This window comes from Rana temporaria, chromosome 1 (genome assembly GCF_905171775.1).
Source record: "Rana temporaria chromosome 1, aRanTem1.1, whole genome shotgun sequence".
Lineage (NCBI taxonomy): Eukaryota > Metazoa > Chordata > Amphibia > Anura > Ranidae > Rana > Rana temporaria.
This window is the reverse complement of record NC_053489.1, coordinates 295,642,249-295,662,358: the sequence shown is the minus strand read 5'-3', so window position 1 is coordinate 295,662,358 and position 20,110 is coordinate 295,642,249. Positions and strand designations below refer to the sequence as shown.

The following is a 20,110-nucleotide window of genomic DNA, read 5'->3' as shown; positions in this document are numbered from 1 at the left end:
TGTGCAAAACGAAATGCACAGTGGAGGCAAGTATGACATGTTTATTATTTAAAAAAAAAAAAATCCTTTAGTAACGCTTTAATGCATTCTATGCATCAAGATAAAAAAAAAAAAAAAAAAAAACTTGTGTGAAGCAGCCCCCCTCAGCCCCATCGCGATCCATCGATGTTGCACAAAAGCCTCGCTGTCTGGGACTCTCCCTCCTCACTGGCTGAGACAGCAGTGGGTACCATTAGCTCCCACTGCTGTCATTTAAAATCAGTGAGCCAATGGGGAGAGAGAGGGAGTGGGGCCAAGCTGTGGCTCCATGTCTGAATGAACACACACAGCAGTTGCTCGGCTCAGGTGCACCGTAGAAAGCCGCTTGCTGTGGAGACAGGAGGGAGGGGCCAGGAGCGCCCATGAGGGACCAAAGAAGAGGAGGACCTGAGCAGGTAAAAACAGGTTTGTTATTTTATTTTTTTATTTTTTTTAAACAAGACTTATCATTTTAATAAGCAAATACTGCACTATTAATAATGTGAAGACTATTCTCCAAATACTGAAAAAAAAACATGTTTTAACATATTTTGCTTTATCCATTACCATTTTCCTTCTAGTATTGTCCAACTTCAATCAGAAGTATATCATGTTGCTTTTTTAATCCAAAAAGATTAAAGAGTATTGTACAAAACACCAGTATATTTTAGACCACCATAAACTAGTCATTTTGCTCCTGTCGTCTACATATTTAAATTCTAAATTCCAAAGGCAACTAAGCCGAGATATTATCAAGCCATTTTATTTGTATATTGCAATCAGAAGGAAACCCACTTTGACTGTAGCCCCTCAAGGCATAAAAAGATTATATTGATATGGATCATAGGCTGCTCCTTCTTTCTGTGAGAGATGCTTAAGAGCACACTGAGCTATGCAAGGCAAAACTACTGAGCTGAGATTATAAATGTTGGCCTTCTACACATAAATTACATCCGAAAATACAGGTATTAGGTATGTGACGGATGAGCAGACCAAGATTCACACTGAGTAAATTAATTACAAATTTGGTGATAAACAGAACTGAGGCTTGAGCCAAGGATAATGAAATAACATACATTTTTCCCTTCCCAGTGCTTTTTCTGTGCTGGGAGATTATATTCTACAAATGTGTGTAGGGTGATCATATTATAGCCACTAATATTCATTTGGCATGAAATCCCCTGCTAAACGTTTCAGTTGTCTCTTACATTCATTTAAATATGTGCCAGTTGAACATCAGTCAGTAAGGAGGATCTGACAATAGCATTCTCTTTTATATCGGCTTTTTCTACATGACCTCCTTTTTTCAATGCAGCACTAATCAACATGAAAAACTGGTGTATAAATAAAAACACTTACGTCTATTAACCCATACTGAAAAGGGAGTTCTAGGTAGATATAAATAACAGATAATGCAATTGTATTATTAGAAATGTAATTAATTTAATGCAACTAGTGTAAATTATTCCATTTATTGTTGATTGTAGAGCAGCAAACTAGAAAAGAGGACTAGCATTGGTAGCTCTTCAGTGAACATGAGATAAACAAGGAACTTTAAGCTAGGATGAGAGAGCAGAGTGAGCAAAGGGATGACCTGTCACTTTGATGTTGCTCCTTCACTATCACATACTCACATGCTAAGGGTAAGGAGTTAAAGGAATTTGAACTTTTTGGTACTGTAAGATTGGGGTGATCAGACTCCAGCGGTAGGTGCGTTTTCCAGTGAGTACGCCAGTCCAGAACTGAGTTTTTAAGGGCCTGGTAAGCTCACTTTTATTTAAAAGCACACAAGTTCACAAATACAACAGTATTTCTGCATCTTGCATAACCAACAGTTTAGCCTCCTGGCTTTCATACTTGACATCCGGCTGTTTCAGGCCTTTAGCCTAGGCCTAAGTTCTGTTCCTCAGAACAAACAGTTTCCTAGGGATAAGCTCAAACCTAGCTTTCTCCTGATAAGCGTCTTGCTGCTCAATCATCAAACGACATCTGCTTCCTGCAGACATGCATGCTCTAGCTGCACCCATGCAGCATCTGACTCCTCTCAGAGGGATTGGGAATCCACCTGATTCATAGGAACAGACTTCCTGTCTGTTGGGTGGGGCCCTGAGCCATGTCAGGTCAGAACTAAAAAGCCCAAGACACAGCTGTGCAATTAATGTGTCTCTCTCCAAAATCTGGTGTAAACCAGCAATCTTTCACATAGCACAGAGTCCCACCATCACAGTACCTTAAAGGGTCACTAAAGGAATTTTTTTTTTTAGCTAAATAGCTTTCTTTACCTTACTGCAGTCCTGGTTTCATGTCCTCATTGCTCGTTTTTGCTTTGAAGTTGCTGTAATTCTGCTGTGATCTCCACACTTCCTGCTTGTCTGTTTCCTTATAACCATGGTACTGGGAGCTTTCTCACGGTGGTCTAAGCTGTCATTACTGTGTGTCTAAAACTCCTCAGAACCAATCAGATTAATTTTAAAAACAAAACACTGCCCTGGATTTGTTTGTTTTTGTTCTGTGAGTCTTCCCGACTCACCTCTCACCCGGAAATTCATGTATGTCCTTTAAAACCGAACGTGAAACTAGAGGCACATTATACGATAGATTAAATTCAATTTTTAATCATTTTTAAAAGGAATCAGTTAACTTTTATGTCTCTATACCCAATAAACAGTCATTTCAGCAAAAAAAAAAATTCCTTTAGTGACCCTTTAAGTAATTTCAAAATGAATGCGGCAAATCATATTGCCTAGATATTTCACTTTCTACATGCATCCAAGACTCCCCTCACAGATAAATTACCATTCCAGACAGTGCAACACTATCAAATATCTGGTACAAATAGCCTTGCAATGTAACCACTTTCCGATCGACACATGTACATATACATTGGCAGCTCTGCGCAAAACATACAGGTACGTCGGCTCCTTTAAGAGCTTTAGAAGGCACGTGCACCCGCTGCATGGCGTGGGACCCGAAAGGGGTGGCCTGTGGTTGCGATGACCATCGGCCATCCGTGATCATGGGCACGAGAGACAGAACGGAGGTCTCTGTGTGTAAACACACATATCCCAATTCTGTCAGGAGAGGGAGAGATAGTTCATGTCTTCCTATTAGTTAGCAACAGCGATATGTCTCCTCTAGTTACTCCCACCCCCCCAGTTAGAACACAAAGTGAGGGAACACATTTAACCCCTTGATCACTCACTAGTGTTAACCCCCTTCCCTGCCAGTGACATTTAAACAGTAATCAGTGGCTATTTTTAGCTCTGATCGCTGTATAAATGTCAATGGTCCCAAAAAAGTATCAAAAGTGTCCGATCTGTCCGCCACAACGTTGCAGTCCCAATAAAAATCGCTGATCGCTGCCATGACTATTAAAAAAATAATAAAAAAAAATCCATAAATATATCCCCTATTTCTCTTATTGTGATTTTTTTTAACCAAAAATGTGTAGAAGAATATAGATTGGCCTAAACTGATGAAGACATTTGTTTAAAAAAAAAAAAAAAGGGATATTATAGCAAAAACAAAAAATCTCAAATTTCTAAATTGTAACTCTTATTGGTTTATAGCGCAAAAAAGAAAAACCGCAGAGGTGATCAAATACCACCAAAAAAAATGTATTTGTGGGAAAAAAAGAACTTTGTTTGGGTTCCACGTCACACGACCGCGCAATTATCAGTTAAAATAACGCAACACCGTATCGCAAAAAATGGCTTGGTAAGGAAGGGGGCAAATCCTCCCGGGGCTGAAGTGGTTAAACTACTGCCCGCTTCTGTCCACCATACAGTGACGCCTTAAGAGATGGTCATCAATGCAACATTCCTGGTTGGGACAGATGTCCCTCTTTAAGATAGATATCCTCCCTAGATTTCTCTATGTATTTCAAACTATTTCGATCTGGGACTCACGCTTACTTTTCCCAATTGCCACGCTCAATTTTGCTTATATTAATTTGGCCTAGATCCTTGGATAGACTTGGGTATGATATAGACTTAGGGATCTGACTCTCTGAGGAGGAGTAGTTTATTTCCAATTCAAAATGTCCACATGCTCTTTCTAAAATACTGTATATGGAACATTCCTGTCTTACACATTCCCGATCGCCCTTTTTATATCAGAGACTGGAAGTAAGAATTAGGCAATAATTTGGCTCCTGAGGAATAGGATAAAGCCTACTCTTACATTCACTCAACTTTAGCTTCCCAATCGCAGGAAAAATGTTTTAAGATTCTAATCAGATGGTATCGCTGCCCGGCTCTTTTAAACCAGATCAACCCCCGCTTGAACCAGAAACATGTTTGCGATGTAGTAAACTGAGTGGTACACGTCGACACATGTAGTGGTCTTGCCCGGTAATAAAACCATTTTGGTTGGCTATATTCCAGATCAGCCACATGAACATGGGCAAGATATGGCCGGAGACCCCGGAGGTTGCTCTTCTTTCCATGATCCCGGTATTAACCACTTGCCACCCGCCAATGACAGATTGACGTCGGCAAAGTGGTTTCAATATCCTGAGTGGACGTCATATGATGTCCTCAGGATATTGAGCCGCTGCGCGCCCCCGGGGGCGCGCATCGCGGCGATCGTTGTTGCAGGGTGTCAGTCTGACACCCCGCAACACCGATCTAGGTAAGGAGTCTCTCACGGAGACTCTTTACCACGTGATCAGCCGTGTCCAATCATGGCTGATCACCATGTAAACAGGAAAAGCCAGTAATCGGCTTTTCCTCACTCGCGTGAGGCTGCTCCTCTGACAGGGGGGTTTGTTCTGATCGATTATCAGCACAGCCCCCCTAGGATGCCCACTGGACCACCAGGGATGCCACTAGACCACCAGGGATGCGAAAGCAAAACCAAAACACAGGTATGCCACCCTAGACCACCAGGGATGACAAAGACACAAATAATGGATGCCAATCAGTGCCTGCAATGGAGGCCAATCAGTGCCCACAATGGGCATCACTGATTGGTATCCATTAGTACAACACATACGATAGTGCCACCTATCAGTGCCCATCTATGCCACCTATCAGTGCCCATCCATGCCGCCCATCCGTGCCCATCCATGCCGCCTATCTGTGCCGCCTATCCATGCCCATCTGTGCCGCCTATCCATGCCCATCTGTGCCGCCTATCCATGCCCATCTGTGCCGCCTATCCATGCCCATCTGTGCCGCCTATCCATGCCCATCTGTGCCGCCTATCCATGCCCATCTGTGCCGCCTATCCATGCCCATCTGTGCCGCCTATCCATGCCCATCTGTGCCGCCTATCCATGCCCATCTGTGCCGCCTATCCATGCCCATCTGTGCCGCATATTAGTGCCCATCATCTGTGCCCATCAATGCCACCACATCAGTGCCACCTCATCGGTGCCCATCAGTGCCGCCTTATCAGTGCCCATCAGTGCAGTACCATCAGTGCCCATCAGTGAAGGAGAAAACGTACTTATTTACAATGTTTTATAACCGAAACCAAAAAAAAAATATTTTTCTAAATTTTCGGTAATTTTTTTATTTATTTTGCAGAAGAAAAAAAATCACAGAGGTGATCAAATAGCACCAAAAGAAAGCTCTATTTGTGGGTACAAAATGATACAAATTTAGTTTGGGTACAGTGTAGCATGACCGCGCAATTGTCATTCAAAGTGCAACAACACTGAAAGCTAAAAATTGGTCTGGGCGGGAAGGTGTATAAGTGCCCAGTATGGAAGTGGTTAATTAAATCCATCAAAAATTGAATATTAAAATTTTTGCTGATGGCAGGTAGAGCTCCGATTCCCAGATATTGGAAATTGTTGCAATACAGGAACAGGTAGCGGCAGTGAACTAAACTATGCGTATGGAAGAGATGGTAGCTACAGTCAACTAAAAAGATTTTAAGTTCAGGGAGGTTTGGACCCTGTAGGTGGACTCTCTTGAATCTCCCTTGCTACCATCTTTTATGAGATAAATAGATACTGGTAACCCCCCCCCCCCCCATTAAAGTCATATCTGTTCGATACTCACTGTCAGACGTTACAAGTCAACAGACATTGATATTTCTACCTCGGGAGTCATGTATGGCTGGACGCTTTCTCCTTTTTTTTTTTTTTTATTATTCTAGATTCCACTAAAGTATTAGAAAATATGTCATTGGCTGTAAATACTGCGTTATTGTACAACTGTAAAAGTAATACTTTAATTTTGTGTTTGACCTTCGTGGAAGGAAGAGGTGGCATATTGCAATTACTATTTTTGGTGGTTATACCTTAACCATGTAAATGTTAGCAAGCGTTATTACGTTTATAGTGCCACATCTTTCAACAAAAAGTAATCGAAGGGTAAGGAGGTGACCTAGCTATATTGCTAAACGGCAGTAAACAAAAAAATAAGGTCATCACCCTGGCTCTAACGGGGCTGTATATAATGAATGTCACACCAGAGAGCTCCTATATATGCATTTCATCTGTATATTTCATGGTTTGATTGGAGTTCATGTTTAACCCTTGACCTCCAGAAGGTTTTACCCCCTTCATGTCCAGACAGAGTTGAACTGCTGAGAGAACAACTTGACCAACTTCAGGACTTCAGCTGTGAACTTTGAGGATATAATCTGTTCCTGTAGCTATACATTGCCTGCACCTACAGAAGTAGTATACTTATTGTTCAATAAGAATATGCCAATACAGAACAGAACCCCAGAGAGCAGTAAAAAACAGGTAGGCGTTCTAATCCTCTCTCTATCCTATATTAAAACAGGTAATTGTGCCGTTTGTACTCTGCAATTAGTTACTTTGCAATAATTTTTACTACACTTTATATAGTCTGGAAGTTTTCAATTGGTACTTAAAACCCAGTTCTTTAACCACTTCAGCCCCGGACCATATTGCTGGTCAATGACCTAGTCCCTTTTTGCAATTCGGCACTGCGTCGCTTTAACTGACAATTGCGCGGTCGTGCGATGTGGCTCCCAAACAAAATTGGCTTCCTTTTTTTCACACAAATAGAGCTTTCTTTTGGTGGTATTCGATCACCTCTGCCGTTTTTTTTTTTTGCGCTATAAACAAAAATAGAGTGACGATTTTGAAAAAAAAAAATGAATATTTACTTTTTGCTGTAATAAATATCCTCAAAAATATATATAAAAAAAACGATTTTTTTTCCTCAGTTTAGGCCGATACGTATTCTACCAATTTTTTCGTAGAAACAAACAAGAACGTAATACGCATTTATTGATTGGTTTGCGCAAAAGTTATAGCGTCTACAAAATAGGGCAATATTTATGGCATTTTTATTAATATTTTTTACTAGCAATGGCGCCGATCAGTATTAGTACTGCGACCTTATGGCGGACACTTTTGACACATTTTTGGGACCATTGGCATTTTTATAGCGATCAGTGCTATAAAAATGTATGGATTACTATAAAAATGCCACTGGCAGGGAAGGGGTTAATTATGGTCCCTATGTGTGTGTTCTAAAGGGGGGGTGGGACTGACTTGGGGAAATGACTGATCGCTGTTCTTACATTGTAGGAACAGAGGATCAGGCATTTCTCCCCCTGACAAGACCGGGAGCTGTGTGTTTACACACACAGCTCCCGGTTCTCGCTCTGTAACGAGCGATCGCGGGTGCCCGGCAGGGAACGCGCCGCCAGGCACGCACGTCAAGACCAGGGGCGAGCGGGAGCGTGCGCCCCTATTGGCTAATTCCCGAGATGACGTATAGCTACGTGATCTCGCGCAGCCGTGCCGACCTGCCTCCGTATAACTGCGGCGGCTGGTCGGCAAGCAGTTAAGGTTTGCCAATACAAGTGTCTGATCAGGCAACAATATTGTTAAAAACACAATTTAAAAGGCTGACTAATTGTTTAAGCATTAATCTAAACACGATTAACTTTGCAGCTGCAGAAAGAAATGTAGACAAATCACTAAACCTCAAACAAGTGAATAAATCCCTCATAGTTATGATGTAGGAAGGAATTTAAGGGCCACGTGTAATGGAAGGAATTTAAGGGCCACGTGTAATTTACAACATTTTGTGATATGATCAGGCAAGGTCAATGAATATATCTTGTGGGCAGGACAAATCTACAAAAAACCATAACAAAATTTTTATAGAGAACCAGACTGGGCCTATTTTGGTGCAGCTGTGCATGGTAGCCAATCAGCTTTTAACTTCAGCTTGTGAAATTAAAGTGGTACTAAAGCTTCAAGTTTTTTTTTTTTTTTTTAAAACATATACTTGCCTCCACTGTGCTGCTCAGAGTGGGACCGAACGTCCTCTTCTGGGGTCCCAGGGCGGCTACTCCCCGCAAAAGCTAACCCCCTAGGAAAGTTCTCTCCCAAAGGGGGTTACCTTGCGGGCGCGCTCCCGTGCCATACAATCGGCGTCCATAGACGCCAATTGTATGACTCGGCCCCGCTGAACCAGATTTTGCAGACCTAGCAAAAAATTCTGACAGTCACAAAGGCTTCAGCTTGTATAAGGCTACATTGCACGGGGGGACTAGCCCCAGGGTAAACGACAGTGGCAGGAATCTGATTCCTGCAGCTGTTTTTGCCACCTCTGAGTGGCTAGCTGTGGCTGCCAAGCCCTGTAGACTTCAATGACAAGTAAATGGTGTCTGCAGCTATCCGTGGCTGTCCGGATAGCCAGTGATTATCTGCAGTGATCGCTGCTGGATGGACTGCACAGCGAGCTTTTACACAGTATTTAAAAGCTTCAAAAAAATCTTGCTGAAAGCTCTACAAAGTGCCATCCAGTTTGTAAGGCCTCTTGCACACGATACTCCTATTTGAGCATCTATTTTTTCAGCTTTTTTTTGTATGTATTTGCAGTATTCTTTTGAATTTGGGTTAAATGTGCGCATATGCACGCATTTGCGCACACAAGGCTTAAATTACTGACAAAAAATATATTTTTTCTATATTTTTTTTTTTTACTTTAGAATCCATGGCACTTGTTTACGTGCCTCTGTGCATAGGCACATTACAATTAATGGGCTGTATTTTAGCTCTGTAAAAAAATAAGCTGTTCTGAGCTTTTTAAAGCTGCAGTGTTTAAAACTGGAACTGAATGGTATCAGCTTTAAAGGGTCACTAAAGGATTTTTTTTTTAGCTAAATAGCTTCCTTTACCTTACTGCAGTACTGGTTTCATGTCCTTAGTTTGTTTTTGCTTTGAAGTAGCTGTAATTCTGCTGTAATCTCCACACTTCCTGCTTGTCTGGCTCCTTATAACCACAGTACTGGGAGCTTTTCACAGTGGTCTAAGCTGTCATTACTGTGTGTCTAAAACTTAACAGAACCAATCAGATTCACTGGCATGTATACACTAAGAACATGAAGTACATATTGACACTGAACTAATCTAGGAAATGACAGATCAAAGTGGAGGCAAGAGAAGAAACCATTTAAGACAGGGGTGCCCAACCTTTTGAAGAACGAGGGCCACATAAGCAACTTGGTAACCAGTCGAGGGCCACAATGAGCGGAGCGGGCGGATGACAGGTCTTGGCTACTCTATAGGCCCTCCGATCCACCCAGATGAAAGGGGACACATTCTCTTCTGTTTTTCAGATTGGAGGTAGGCGGCGTAAACGGACATCTGTCGCTCTATAGAGGTGAATTGAGGGTCCCATTTGGTTGGGCTGATCATGTGAAAAGGGCATAAGACTGCTTTCACACCGATGTGCTGCGGTTTACCCACACCACAGTCAGCGTAGTGCACCTGTGTCTATCCTGCGGGTTAGCTGAACTTTGCCATAGACTCCGCCTGTGGCAAAAGCCTGCGCTGTATAGGAAGCATCAGCTTATGGGGCTCTGCTCCGCAGCCGCTTTCTTCTTGTACCACCAGCTTCATTCACAACACTGATGCTGTGGTATGGAGGGTCGGCAGTCTGCGATCTGGGGTGCCAACCCACCATTCCAGAACAGGAGGTCGCGGGCCACATCAGAGGGCTCCGCGGGCCACATCAGAGGCCCCCGGGCCACTGATTGGCCACCCCTGATTTAAGAGATAAAGTATTATAACAGATGTTCTCTTGTGTGACAATTTAGAAGTGCTGCAGAAGCATAGTCTGAGAAAATAGGCAGTGTTATTCTTAAAGATGAACACAATTGACATGGGGTCCAGGACAAAGTAGAGTCCACTCTATGTCAGAAAAGAAAACCAGCTTAGTTAGTGTATTGCTTTACTGAAAAGTAAAATCTCTTATCTGGTACACAGCAGAAGCTCTGCAAAGTGACTCATGAGAAGGAACGCAAGCTCTGTACCTACTTTAGGGCGACTAATTCAGATTATATGGATGCAATTTAGAAGTATTTAATTACATTAAACAATAGTGTTAAAGAGCATAAATAAATAAATACATACATAAATAAATAAATAAATAAAAAATGGCTTTATAAGTGCTAAAAAAAAGTACATTGGGCCAGCTTGCATATCTGTGGAAAATACATGGCGGTGCCACCGTACTTTCGGCACAGAGGGTTTAGGAATTGTGCAGAGGTGTGTCAGTTTTTAGCTAAGTTGCCACTGACCACTACACTACCAAGAAATGGTAACCCTTTGCTCATGACACTAATGATTGTGGGCGCTTTACTGACCACCAAAGTAACAGGACCCTCCAGCCACTGTACACCAACATAATACTAGTGTTTTTCCACAAACCATACCAATGCAGCAAAGATGTTAGTTAAAGGGTAAGTTCACCTTTACAGAAAAATCTGTAAGGTGAACTTACACAGGACCCCACCTCGCCCCTCCTAAACATACCCAGTCAGGAGGTACATTTAAGACCATTTTAATTGGTCAGCACCGTCACATTGGCGATGTGGACCAATCAGAAGCCACGTAGCCTGTCCTGTCAGCTGGGAGGAAGAGGAGAGAGCAAAGAGGATTTCTAAGCCCTGGAGCCATGAGGTGGCTATAGGGGGGGCACAGAACGAGCAATTACCGCCATTCAGGTCAGCGGGACTTGGGGGGGCGGCCGAGGTGGGGGTCCTGTTTACGTTCACCATACAGATTTTTCTCTAAAAAGTGAACTTTAAAACCTGAACAGCAACTTCCAATTTTACAGGGAAGTTTACACTAGCCGCCAATGTAACGTGGACATTTACATTGATTACAAATGTAACATGCATTTACAGCAACCAACAATACAGTGGAATAATTTACACTCACAACCAATGTAATCAGGAAATTTACACTGTCCACAAATATATTGAGGGCATTGGCGAACAGTGTAAATGCCTTAATTACAGTGGTTCATACTGAAAATGATCCCATTACATTGGTCATCAGTATAAATGCGCTTCAAATAAATACCCCATTACAGCGGATTCCCTTCCAGTGTGGCGGGGGGGCCATTATTAAAGGAGGGATTTAAATTTGCTGAATGAATTTGATTGTTGCTTTCCATGGAAAAGGAGGGGGTCTTATGGTGGCTGAATTTGAGGGGGTTCATGTGTCGAGAGTTTGCGATGGTTGGTTGATTTTTTTTTCCCTAGAGCAGAACGTGATTTTGCTTTGCAATTTATTGCATTATCTCAGCTTATGATCTTGCAGTGGGATTTAATGAGCTATTATATCTTTATCCTGGTTTGTAATATAATGTGCAGTAGCTGGTTGATATAATTTGCTTTTACAGTGAGATATGTTTTAGCAATCATTTACATAATTTGCTGTAAATCATGAATAATGTACTGTCACAGAGCAATGTAGTATAGTTATGTGGCAGTATCAAATTAGGCCCAGTTTGCAAAGATAGATTAGTTATTTTAATTCTATTCACAATTTTATTTCATTTTGAAAAGAATATGAAAAAAATATGACGTCCTCAGGATTCTGAGCCGCTGCACGCCCCCGGGGGCACGCATCGCGGCGATCGTTGTTGCAGGGTGTCATTCTGACACCCCGCAACACCGATCTCGGTAAAGAGTCTCTCACGGAGACTCTTTACCACGTGATCAGTCGTGTCCAACCACGGCTGATCACGATGTAAACAGGAAGAGCCGTTGATGGCTCTTCCTCATTTGCGTCTGACAGACGCGAGTAGAGGAGAGCAGATCGGCGGCTCTCCTGACAGGGGGGGGGTTCGCGCTGATTGTTTATCAGCGCAGCCCCCCCCCCCTCGGATCGCCACACTGGACCACCAGGGAAGTCCACCCTTCCCCACCAGGGAAGGGCAAAAAAAAAGGGGGGACAAAAGTCTGAAAAAAAAAAAAAATGCTGCCAATCAGTGCCCACAAATGGGCACTGATTGGCAACATGGGTAAATCGGTGCCGCCCCACAGTGTCCATCAGTGCCGCCCCACAGTGTCCATCAGTGCCGCCCCACAGTGCCCATCAGTATCCATCAGTGCCGCCCCACAGTGCCCATCAGTATCCATCAGTGCTGCCCATAAGTGCCGCCCATGAGTGCCCATCTGTGCCGCCCATGAGTGCCCATCTGTGCCGCCCATGAGTGCCCATCTGTGCCGCCCATGAGTGCCCATCTGTGCCGCATACCAGCGCCGCCAATCAGTGCCACCTCATGTGCCCGTCAGTACTACCTCATCGATGTCCATCAGTGCCATCTCATCGGTGCCCATCAGTGCTGCCATATTAGTGCCCGTAATTGAAAGAGAAAACTTACTTATTTACAAAATAAAATTACAGAAAAAAATAAAAACATTTTTTTTCCAACATTTTCAGTCTTTTTTTAGTTGTTGCGCAAAAAAAAAAAATCGCAGAGGTGATCAAATACCACCAAAAGAAAGCTCTATTTGTGGGGAAAAAAGGATGCCAATTTTGTTTGGGTACAGTGTAGCATGACCGCGCAATTGTCATTCAAAGTGCGACAGTGCTGAAAGCTGAAAATTGGCTTGGGCAGGAAGGTGCGCAAGTGCCCTGTATGGAAGTGGTTAACTAGGCATTTCTATAAAATATTTGTTTTGTCAAACAATCGTGTCCGGCCTATGGAAAGATCTTTCTCACCCATCACCATTCATAAGGGGGGCCAGATTTTTACTTCATACAGATATATACACAGATCCAAATCATTAAAACATGAAGACAATTATAGAATGTGTGCAGAAATCCATATAATTTTCTTGCAACTGTAAATGGATGGAACTCAGCTTTAATGTATGATTAGGAAATGTATACACATACACTCCATAGTCACTTGCAGTCAGAATAGTATTGCCACACTCAATATCAGCAGGTCTGTGTAGACTTCTCCTTAAAAAGCACTCATTCCTCTATGGTGTGAGATGCCACTGTAAAAATGCTCGCAAAACATGACACAACATTTCTACCCACTGAAGCACAGGCCCTGCTATACGTTGCCCTGGACCATGGCTTATGCTGCCACGCGGCAAACACAGCCCTGATCATAGGCCTTCTGTTAAGTATAAAGGATGTGTACAGTGTCAGTGAGGCTTAACTACAAAACGATCAAAAAAGACAAAACAGTTTTTTAAATCATAGTACCTATATTTAGAGGACATATCCTATTGTAAAACGCATGGTCCTGCTTGTCTAAGGCCTCGTACACATGACCGAACATGTCCGCTGAAACTGGTCCGCGGACCAGTTTCCGCGGACATGTCCGACCGTGTATACGGCCTAGCGGACCGGTTTCCTGGCCTAGCGGACAGGTTTCCAGCGGACAAAAGTTTCTTAGCATGCTAGGAATCTTGTCCGCTGGAAACCTGTCCGTCGGACATGTCCGATGGTTAGTACAACTCATCCGACATGTCCGCTGGTTATGACGTATAACCAGCGGCCCGAAATCCCGCACATGCGTCGAATTGATTTGACGCATGCGTGGAAGCATTGAACTTCCGCGTTAGAGAGCGTCGGTGTCTTCTACGTCACTGCGTTCTCTGTCCGCAGGGATTTTGGTCTGATGGTGTGTACACACATCAGACCAAAAGCTCCCAGCAGACATGTCCGATGAAAACGGTCCGTGGACCGTTTTCATCGGACATGTCTGCTCGTGTGTACAAGGCCTTATAGTTTGCTTTGAAACAATAAAAGTTCACTTTCAACAAATTGACAGTGCTTATGCAGGGAATATTCAGGAATGCCCCAGTACCGAGTTATGTTAGGATTATATTTAACCTAAAATTAAATGTACTGTATTGTGTATGGCAAACCAGGCTGCATACCTGTAAAGATTTTACACTTTCCCTTTAAACAATTCCATTAGAAACCAGCTAGATTATACAACCTACTGTAGCCCAGTAATTGATAACATTGTTATATCCTTTTTTTTCCCACAAAGGTGACAAGAGAAGATTACAAACAGGACTGCAGCACCATTAATTGCAATCAACTGATTGGAATGGTTATATGCAGCACAAGTGAGAAATGAAAATTTAACAAAAAAAAATATATTTTCAACACACTGTACATGGAAAGCTATAAACATCATACCTTCATCACTTGCTTGATGTTTAACTACTGTCATAAGAGACCTAGAAGGAGGTTTACCCAGGGGAAGTCTCCAGCTCTTTGTTCTTTGTGGTCTTTTCTCATTATTTTCAGCCCAAGTTGTGCTCTAAAACAGACAAAGCCAGCCTTGTTAGTCTGAAATACTGAAAATAACATTGCACTTAAAGAATGAAAGCTCTCTAGGATTAAGAGAACTAAGTTCTGTGTAACATTTATTCTCCTTTTCAAGTAACGACTAAAAAAAACCCCTCAAAGAATACAAGATGGGACCCTGTAGTACCACATCTTTGCTTTTACTGCTCTGAAACTTTACACATACTAATATTTCAGCTACAGAGGAAATGTACAAATCGTTATGCCAATGTTTAAAAAAAGAAGCCAAATGTCAATTGCATCTAAATGATCATCCAAGTGACACTCGGGTGTTTATGGCGCCTGCGCAGTCAGCTCTACACAGCAGGCGAAGGCGCCGTATAGCGCCGTAAACACCCGAGTGTCACTTCGGTATTTTCGGAAGGCGTGACACGCTTTAGCAGCCTGTCAATCAAATCCGCTTGGCTTAGGAACGCCTATTCCCTGCAGAAATCCTACTCGGAGCCGGATAACAACGGCTGATAAAACGATAAGTACAAAAAAAAAACCCCAGCATACTGCAGATGTCAGCAGTATGCTGGATCTAATGGCAGAAGGTTGATTTTTGGGAGAACCTTTGTGTTAAAGGACAAACATTGTACATACTCACATAAACAGTCTCAATATAACCCCTTCATAAAACCTAATTCATATTCATAATAATAACCATTCTTATAGTTACCTATCCCATTGTCTCATATACATCATCCTAAACCTTCTAAATTCTCTATTCTGGATTAAGCGAAATATCGGAGAGAAATAAGCCAGGGAAAAACAGGAGCTCAAGGATAGGGCGCTATGGGAATATATATATATATATTCCTTGTTATTAGTGCCAATGTTTAAGAGAAGATTAAATAAGATCGAGGGGGATCATGTTACCCTCTAAAAAATGCCTATCAAGTGCACTTTATAGTGAAAAAAAAACCCTACTACTCATTATCAGTGCCAAAATATAAGACAGTAAAATATAAGATGATAGAAGGGCATCATATTACCCTCTAACAGATACCTATCAGGTGAGCTCTATAATGTGGGGGAAAAAAGGGGGGGGGGTTTCTCTTTCCTCTTCCTCTCCCCCTCCCCACCATCCAAATCAAAATGTAAAACGAGAAGGGAAAAAAAAATAAAGGTACCTCATATTACCCTCTAAAAAACACCTATCTAGTGAGCTCTATAATGTGTTAAAAAATGTTTTTATTATATACTACTTCTCATTATCAGTGCTAAAATATAAGGCAATAAATACAAGATAATAGGAGGACATCATATTGCCCTATAAAGGAACCCATCAAGTAAGCTCTATAGTGTAAGAAAGGAATATAAAAAAAAAAAAAAAAAAAAAATGTTATTTCCATTGTCAGTGTCTAAGTGTAAAACAAAATATAAAAAAAAAGGGACATCATGTTACCCTCTAAGATGTGCCTATCAAGTGAGCTCCATAATATGTAATGGGAGAGGAGAAGAGGAGGAGAAAAAAAAAGGAAAGGGATGAAGGAAAATCTCCATTCACATCCACCTAAGCATCCAGCTCCTTAAATTCTTTCCATTTTCTCCATATCTCATTATATCCCGATCTGCTTTCGTTATGGATAGATATTAATTCCTCCATCCTACTAATTCTATTTCTTTTATCCATTCTCCCACTGATGGAGCTTTCCTTTCCTTCCAATTCTTTGGAATTAAAGCTTTAGCCCCATTCAGTAGGTAAGGGACCAAAGACCTTCTATACTTTTTCCTTACCTTTCCCATATTATGAAACGGGCAATGCCAGGGATCTTGTTTCACCTCCCAGCCACTTATCCTCTTGATCATTTTTAGAATCTATACCCAATATGCCTGTATCAGGGGGCATTGCCACCAGATATGGGCATGTGTCCCCTCCATCCCACATTCTCTTCAACATAAAGATGATATCTCGTTGTTGATTCTATGGAGTTTTGTTGGGACATAGTACCATTTGGTAAGGAGTTTATAGTTCATCTTTTACTTTTGCATCTGTTGATGTAGAATGGACAAGATCTAATACTTGTCTCTTCCTTTCTTCCGATATGGTTTGATTTAATTCTTGTTCCCACCCTTCCAATATTTTCTGTGTGCCCATCTCTCCAATAGGTGTCAATATTCTATACATATTTGATATCCCATGTCTTCCTGATCCTCCCCGAACAGAAAGAAATGCATAAACAATAATAAAGAAATTATAATACACAGTTTTCTCTGTAGATTAACAAATTCTACATTCATTAATTTGTTGAAAAAAGCCTAGACAAAAATCATGGATAACAGTCACCTATATAATAGCCATCTAAATAAATGACAATGGCATATATAGGTGCATTAAATGTTGAACATTATGGCTCCAGAAATACCTTCAGGCTGAATTCAGTATTCAAGCCCTTAGGTTCTTGGGTGTCTGGAGCCTAAATATCCAGGATTTTTCTTTAACCACTTGGCATCCAGCCTATTAACAAAAGACGGCCACTAGGTGGCTCTCAATTGCCTGGAGGACGTCAGTCACCTCCCCCCACAGTAAGAAACACTATGCAGGGTACACATTTAACCCCTTCCTTTCTCCCCTTGTGTTAACCCCTTCCCTGCCAGTCACATTTATACAGTAATTAGTGCATAGTTATAGATAGCACTGATCGCTGTATAAATGTGAATGGTCCCAAAAATGTGTCAAAAGTGTCCGATGCGTCCGCCATAATGTCGCAGTTCAATAAAAATCGCAGATCGTCGCAATTAGTAAAAAAATAAATAAATACAATTTTTTTTTTTAATGCAATACATTTTTTTAAACGTCGCCTATGGATTTTTAAGGGTAAAAGTTTGTCGCCATTCCACGAGTGGGCGCAATTTTGAAGCGTGACATGTTGGGTATTAATATAAAAAAAATTGGGCTAACTTTACTGTCTTATTTTTTTTGTTTAAAAAAAGTGATTTTTTTTAAAAAAAAAGTGCACTTGCAAGATCTCTGCGCAAATACGGTGCACTATAAATTATTGCTATGACCACCAATTTATTCTCTAGGGTGTTAGAATTTTTTATATAATGTTTGGGGGTACACTACCACATTCTAGCAAAAAAGTCTGAAAAAGAGGCTTGGTCCTTAAGTGGTTAAAGCTCCAAAAAAAAAAAATGATGGACAATATGTTGAAGTACACAAAACATAAAAGATACAATATATAGAACAGAAATCTCACAAAAAAAATGCTCTAGGACTCAAGGGGGTTTAGGGAGAAAAAGGCCTGGGGACTTAAAGTAATATTAAAGTCAAGGTTTTTTTTTTTTTTATAACAAACATGTTCTGGAGCCACTGCTCTGTATGTCTATTAAGACATGGAGCCGTGGCTTGGCCCCATCCTCTCTCTTCTCCTAGGCCAAAGAGGAGGGAGAGCCAAGACTCTTGTGCACATCGTAGGATGGAGATGAGGCCCATGTAAGTATTAGGGGGTTGGAGGGCCTGCTGCACACAGGTTTTTTTTACCTTCATGCATAGATGCATGAAGGTAAAAAACTTTGAGCCTTTAGAACCGCTTCCGGATTGTGCACCGCATATATACTGCGGCACGGAGGCCTGGCTGCACAAAATCACGTACCTAAACATGATTCTGTGCTTCAGATCTGTGGTGTGCGCGCACACGCCACCAGAGCCCTGCTCCCGCTGTGAACGGACACAGCGGGAGCCAATCAGCGGGTCCAGCAGCTGCGATGTCCATTGGGACCAGCCAATATTTCCGAGGAGAGGCAGAACGGTGGTCTACCTATATAAACAAGGCAGATCTCTGTTCTGCCAGTGGAGATCTTGTGTCTCTGCTAAGCAGAAACACAGCTCTTTGATTTCCTCGAGTGCATCCACCCCCCCTCAGTTAGAAAGTACTACCTATGATCACACTTAACTCTTTGATGGTCCCTCATGTTAACCCCTTCCCTGCTCGTGTCATTTATACAATGACAGTGCATTTATCTTACTATGGATCACTGTATTGGTGTCACTTCTCCCCAAAAAGTGTCACTTGGTGTCAGATTTGTCCGCCGCAATGTCGCAGTCCCGCTAAAAATCACTAATCGCCACCATTAATAGTAAAAGCAATAAAAAAAATTATAAGTCTATAAATCTATCCCATAGTAGACGCTATAATTAATTAGTGTGCAAGCCAAACAATATACGCTTATTGGGATTGTTTTTTACCAAAAACATGTAGCAGAATACATATTGGCCAAATTTGATGAAGAAACTAGTTATTTTTTTATTGGATGTGTTTTGTAGCAGAAAGTAAAAAAACTTTTTTTTTTCTAAATTGTCTGGCCTTTTTTGTTTATAGCACAAAAATAAAATAAAAAATTCAAAGGTGATCAAATACCACCAAACAAAAGCTCTATTTGAGGGGAAAAAAAGGACATCAATTGTCAGTTAAAGCAATGCAGTGCAATATTGCAAAAAAAAATGCCTGATCAGGAAGGGTGGTAAAATCTTCCGAAGCTGAAGTGATTAAAGTGGTTGTAAAGGTTCGTATATTTTTTTTTATAAAAATCACAAACATGTTATACTTATCTGCTCTGTGCAAGAGTTTTGCAAAGAGCGGCCCTGGCCCTTTTTATGGGGTGCCCCGTTGGCGCTCCTGGCTCCTCCTCTTGATCGGGTGCACCCACGGAGAGCCGCTTTTCCAGGGGGGCACCCATGCGGCCATTGACACAGAAAGCAGGATTTGGCCCTGCTCGTGTCACGTGCCATTGATCTATCCAATAAGGACAGAGACAGCAGCTGGAGCTGCTGGGCTTGTGCACTTCACTGGAACAAATGTGTTCAAGTAAGAAAAAAGGAGGGGCTCTGTATAAAAAAAAAAAATTCACCTTAATGCAAACCATGAGACTTTACAACCACTTAAGGACTCACTCATGTATAGATACGTCATTTTTTTAAAGATGGATATCTCGGCAACGGCAACAGCCGCTGCCACAACCGAGATATCCATCTTTCCTGTGAGCGGTCCTTTAAACGATAATGGTGGTCCCCACGGCGGATTCGCCGCAAGATCACTGTTATCGGCGGCGGGAGATTACCGATTACCGGAGCCACTGGCAGGGGCGGCGGCCTTTTGGCTTAGATCCAGTGTAGTATCTGTTCTTATCAGTTGCCAGGAGGGGGCACTATGCTACACGGCCAGGTGGAAAGGGATTGCAGTGGCAGATGCAGAACCTGCTGGCGTGGAGGTGAAAGCCTTCTGATCGGGACGGAGAAACATGGGGTCGAAGCTGAAGGGCCGGGGTCCCTGGCCTTCTGGCCTGGATTTGATTCTTAACCCTGCCAGTTTTTCGAGAGGGAACGTTGGCCCCACACTACTGTTAAGGGGGGGGCCGAGAATCAGCTAGTACCTCTCGGATATAATTTGGTAGGGAGTGAAAGAGGCTCTAGTTCCTTCCTGGTAAGGAAGGGGGGCTGTGACTGTCCGGGCTGTTGGTCAGGGTTAGTTGAAAAGCCTATGGTGATGTTCCCCTGGAGTGGCAGTCCAGGGGTGCCGTAATTGC

At 42.2% G+C, this 20,110-nt stretch overlaps 1 protein-coding gene across 1 annotated transcript in view; it reads right to left on the bottom strand.

Annotated features, from left to right (window-relative positions):
- The window catches only part of KDM4C (lysine demethylase 4C), a 705,949-nt gene that overhangs the window by 342,121 nt on the left and 343,718 nt on the right, over positions 1 to 20,110 (bottom strand). The window contains exon 12 of the mRNA XM_040357651.1: positions 14,429 to 14,552. Coding sequence (XP_040213585.1) covers positions 14,429 to 14,552 — 124 coding nt within the window. The remainder of the gene's footprint in view (positions 1 to 14,428; positions 14,553 to 20,110) is intronic.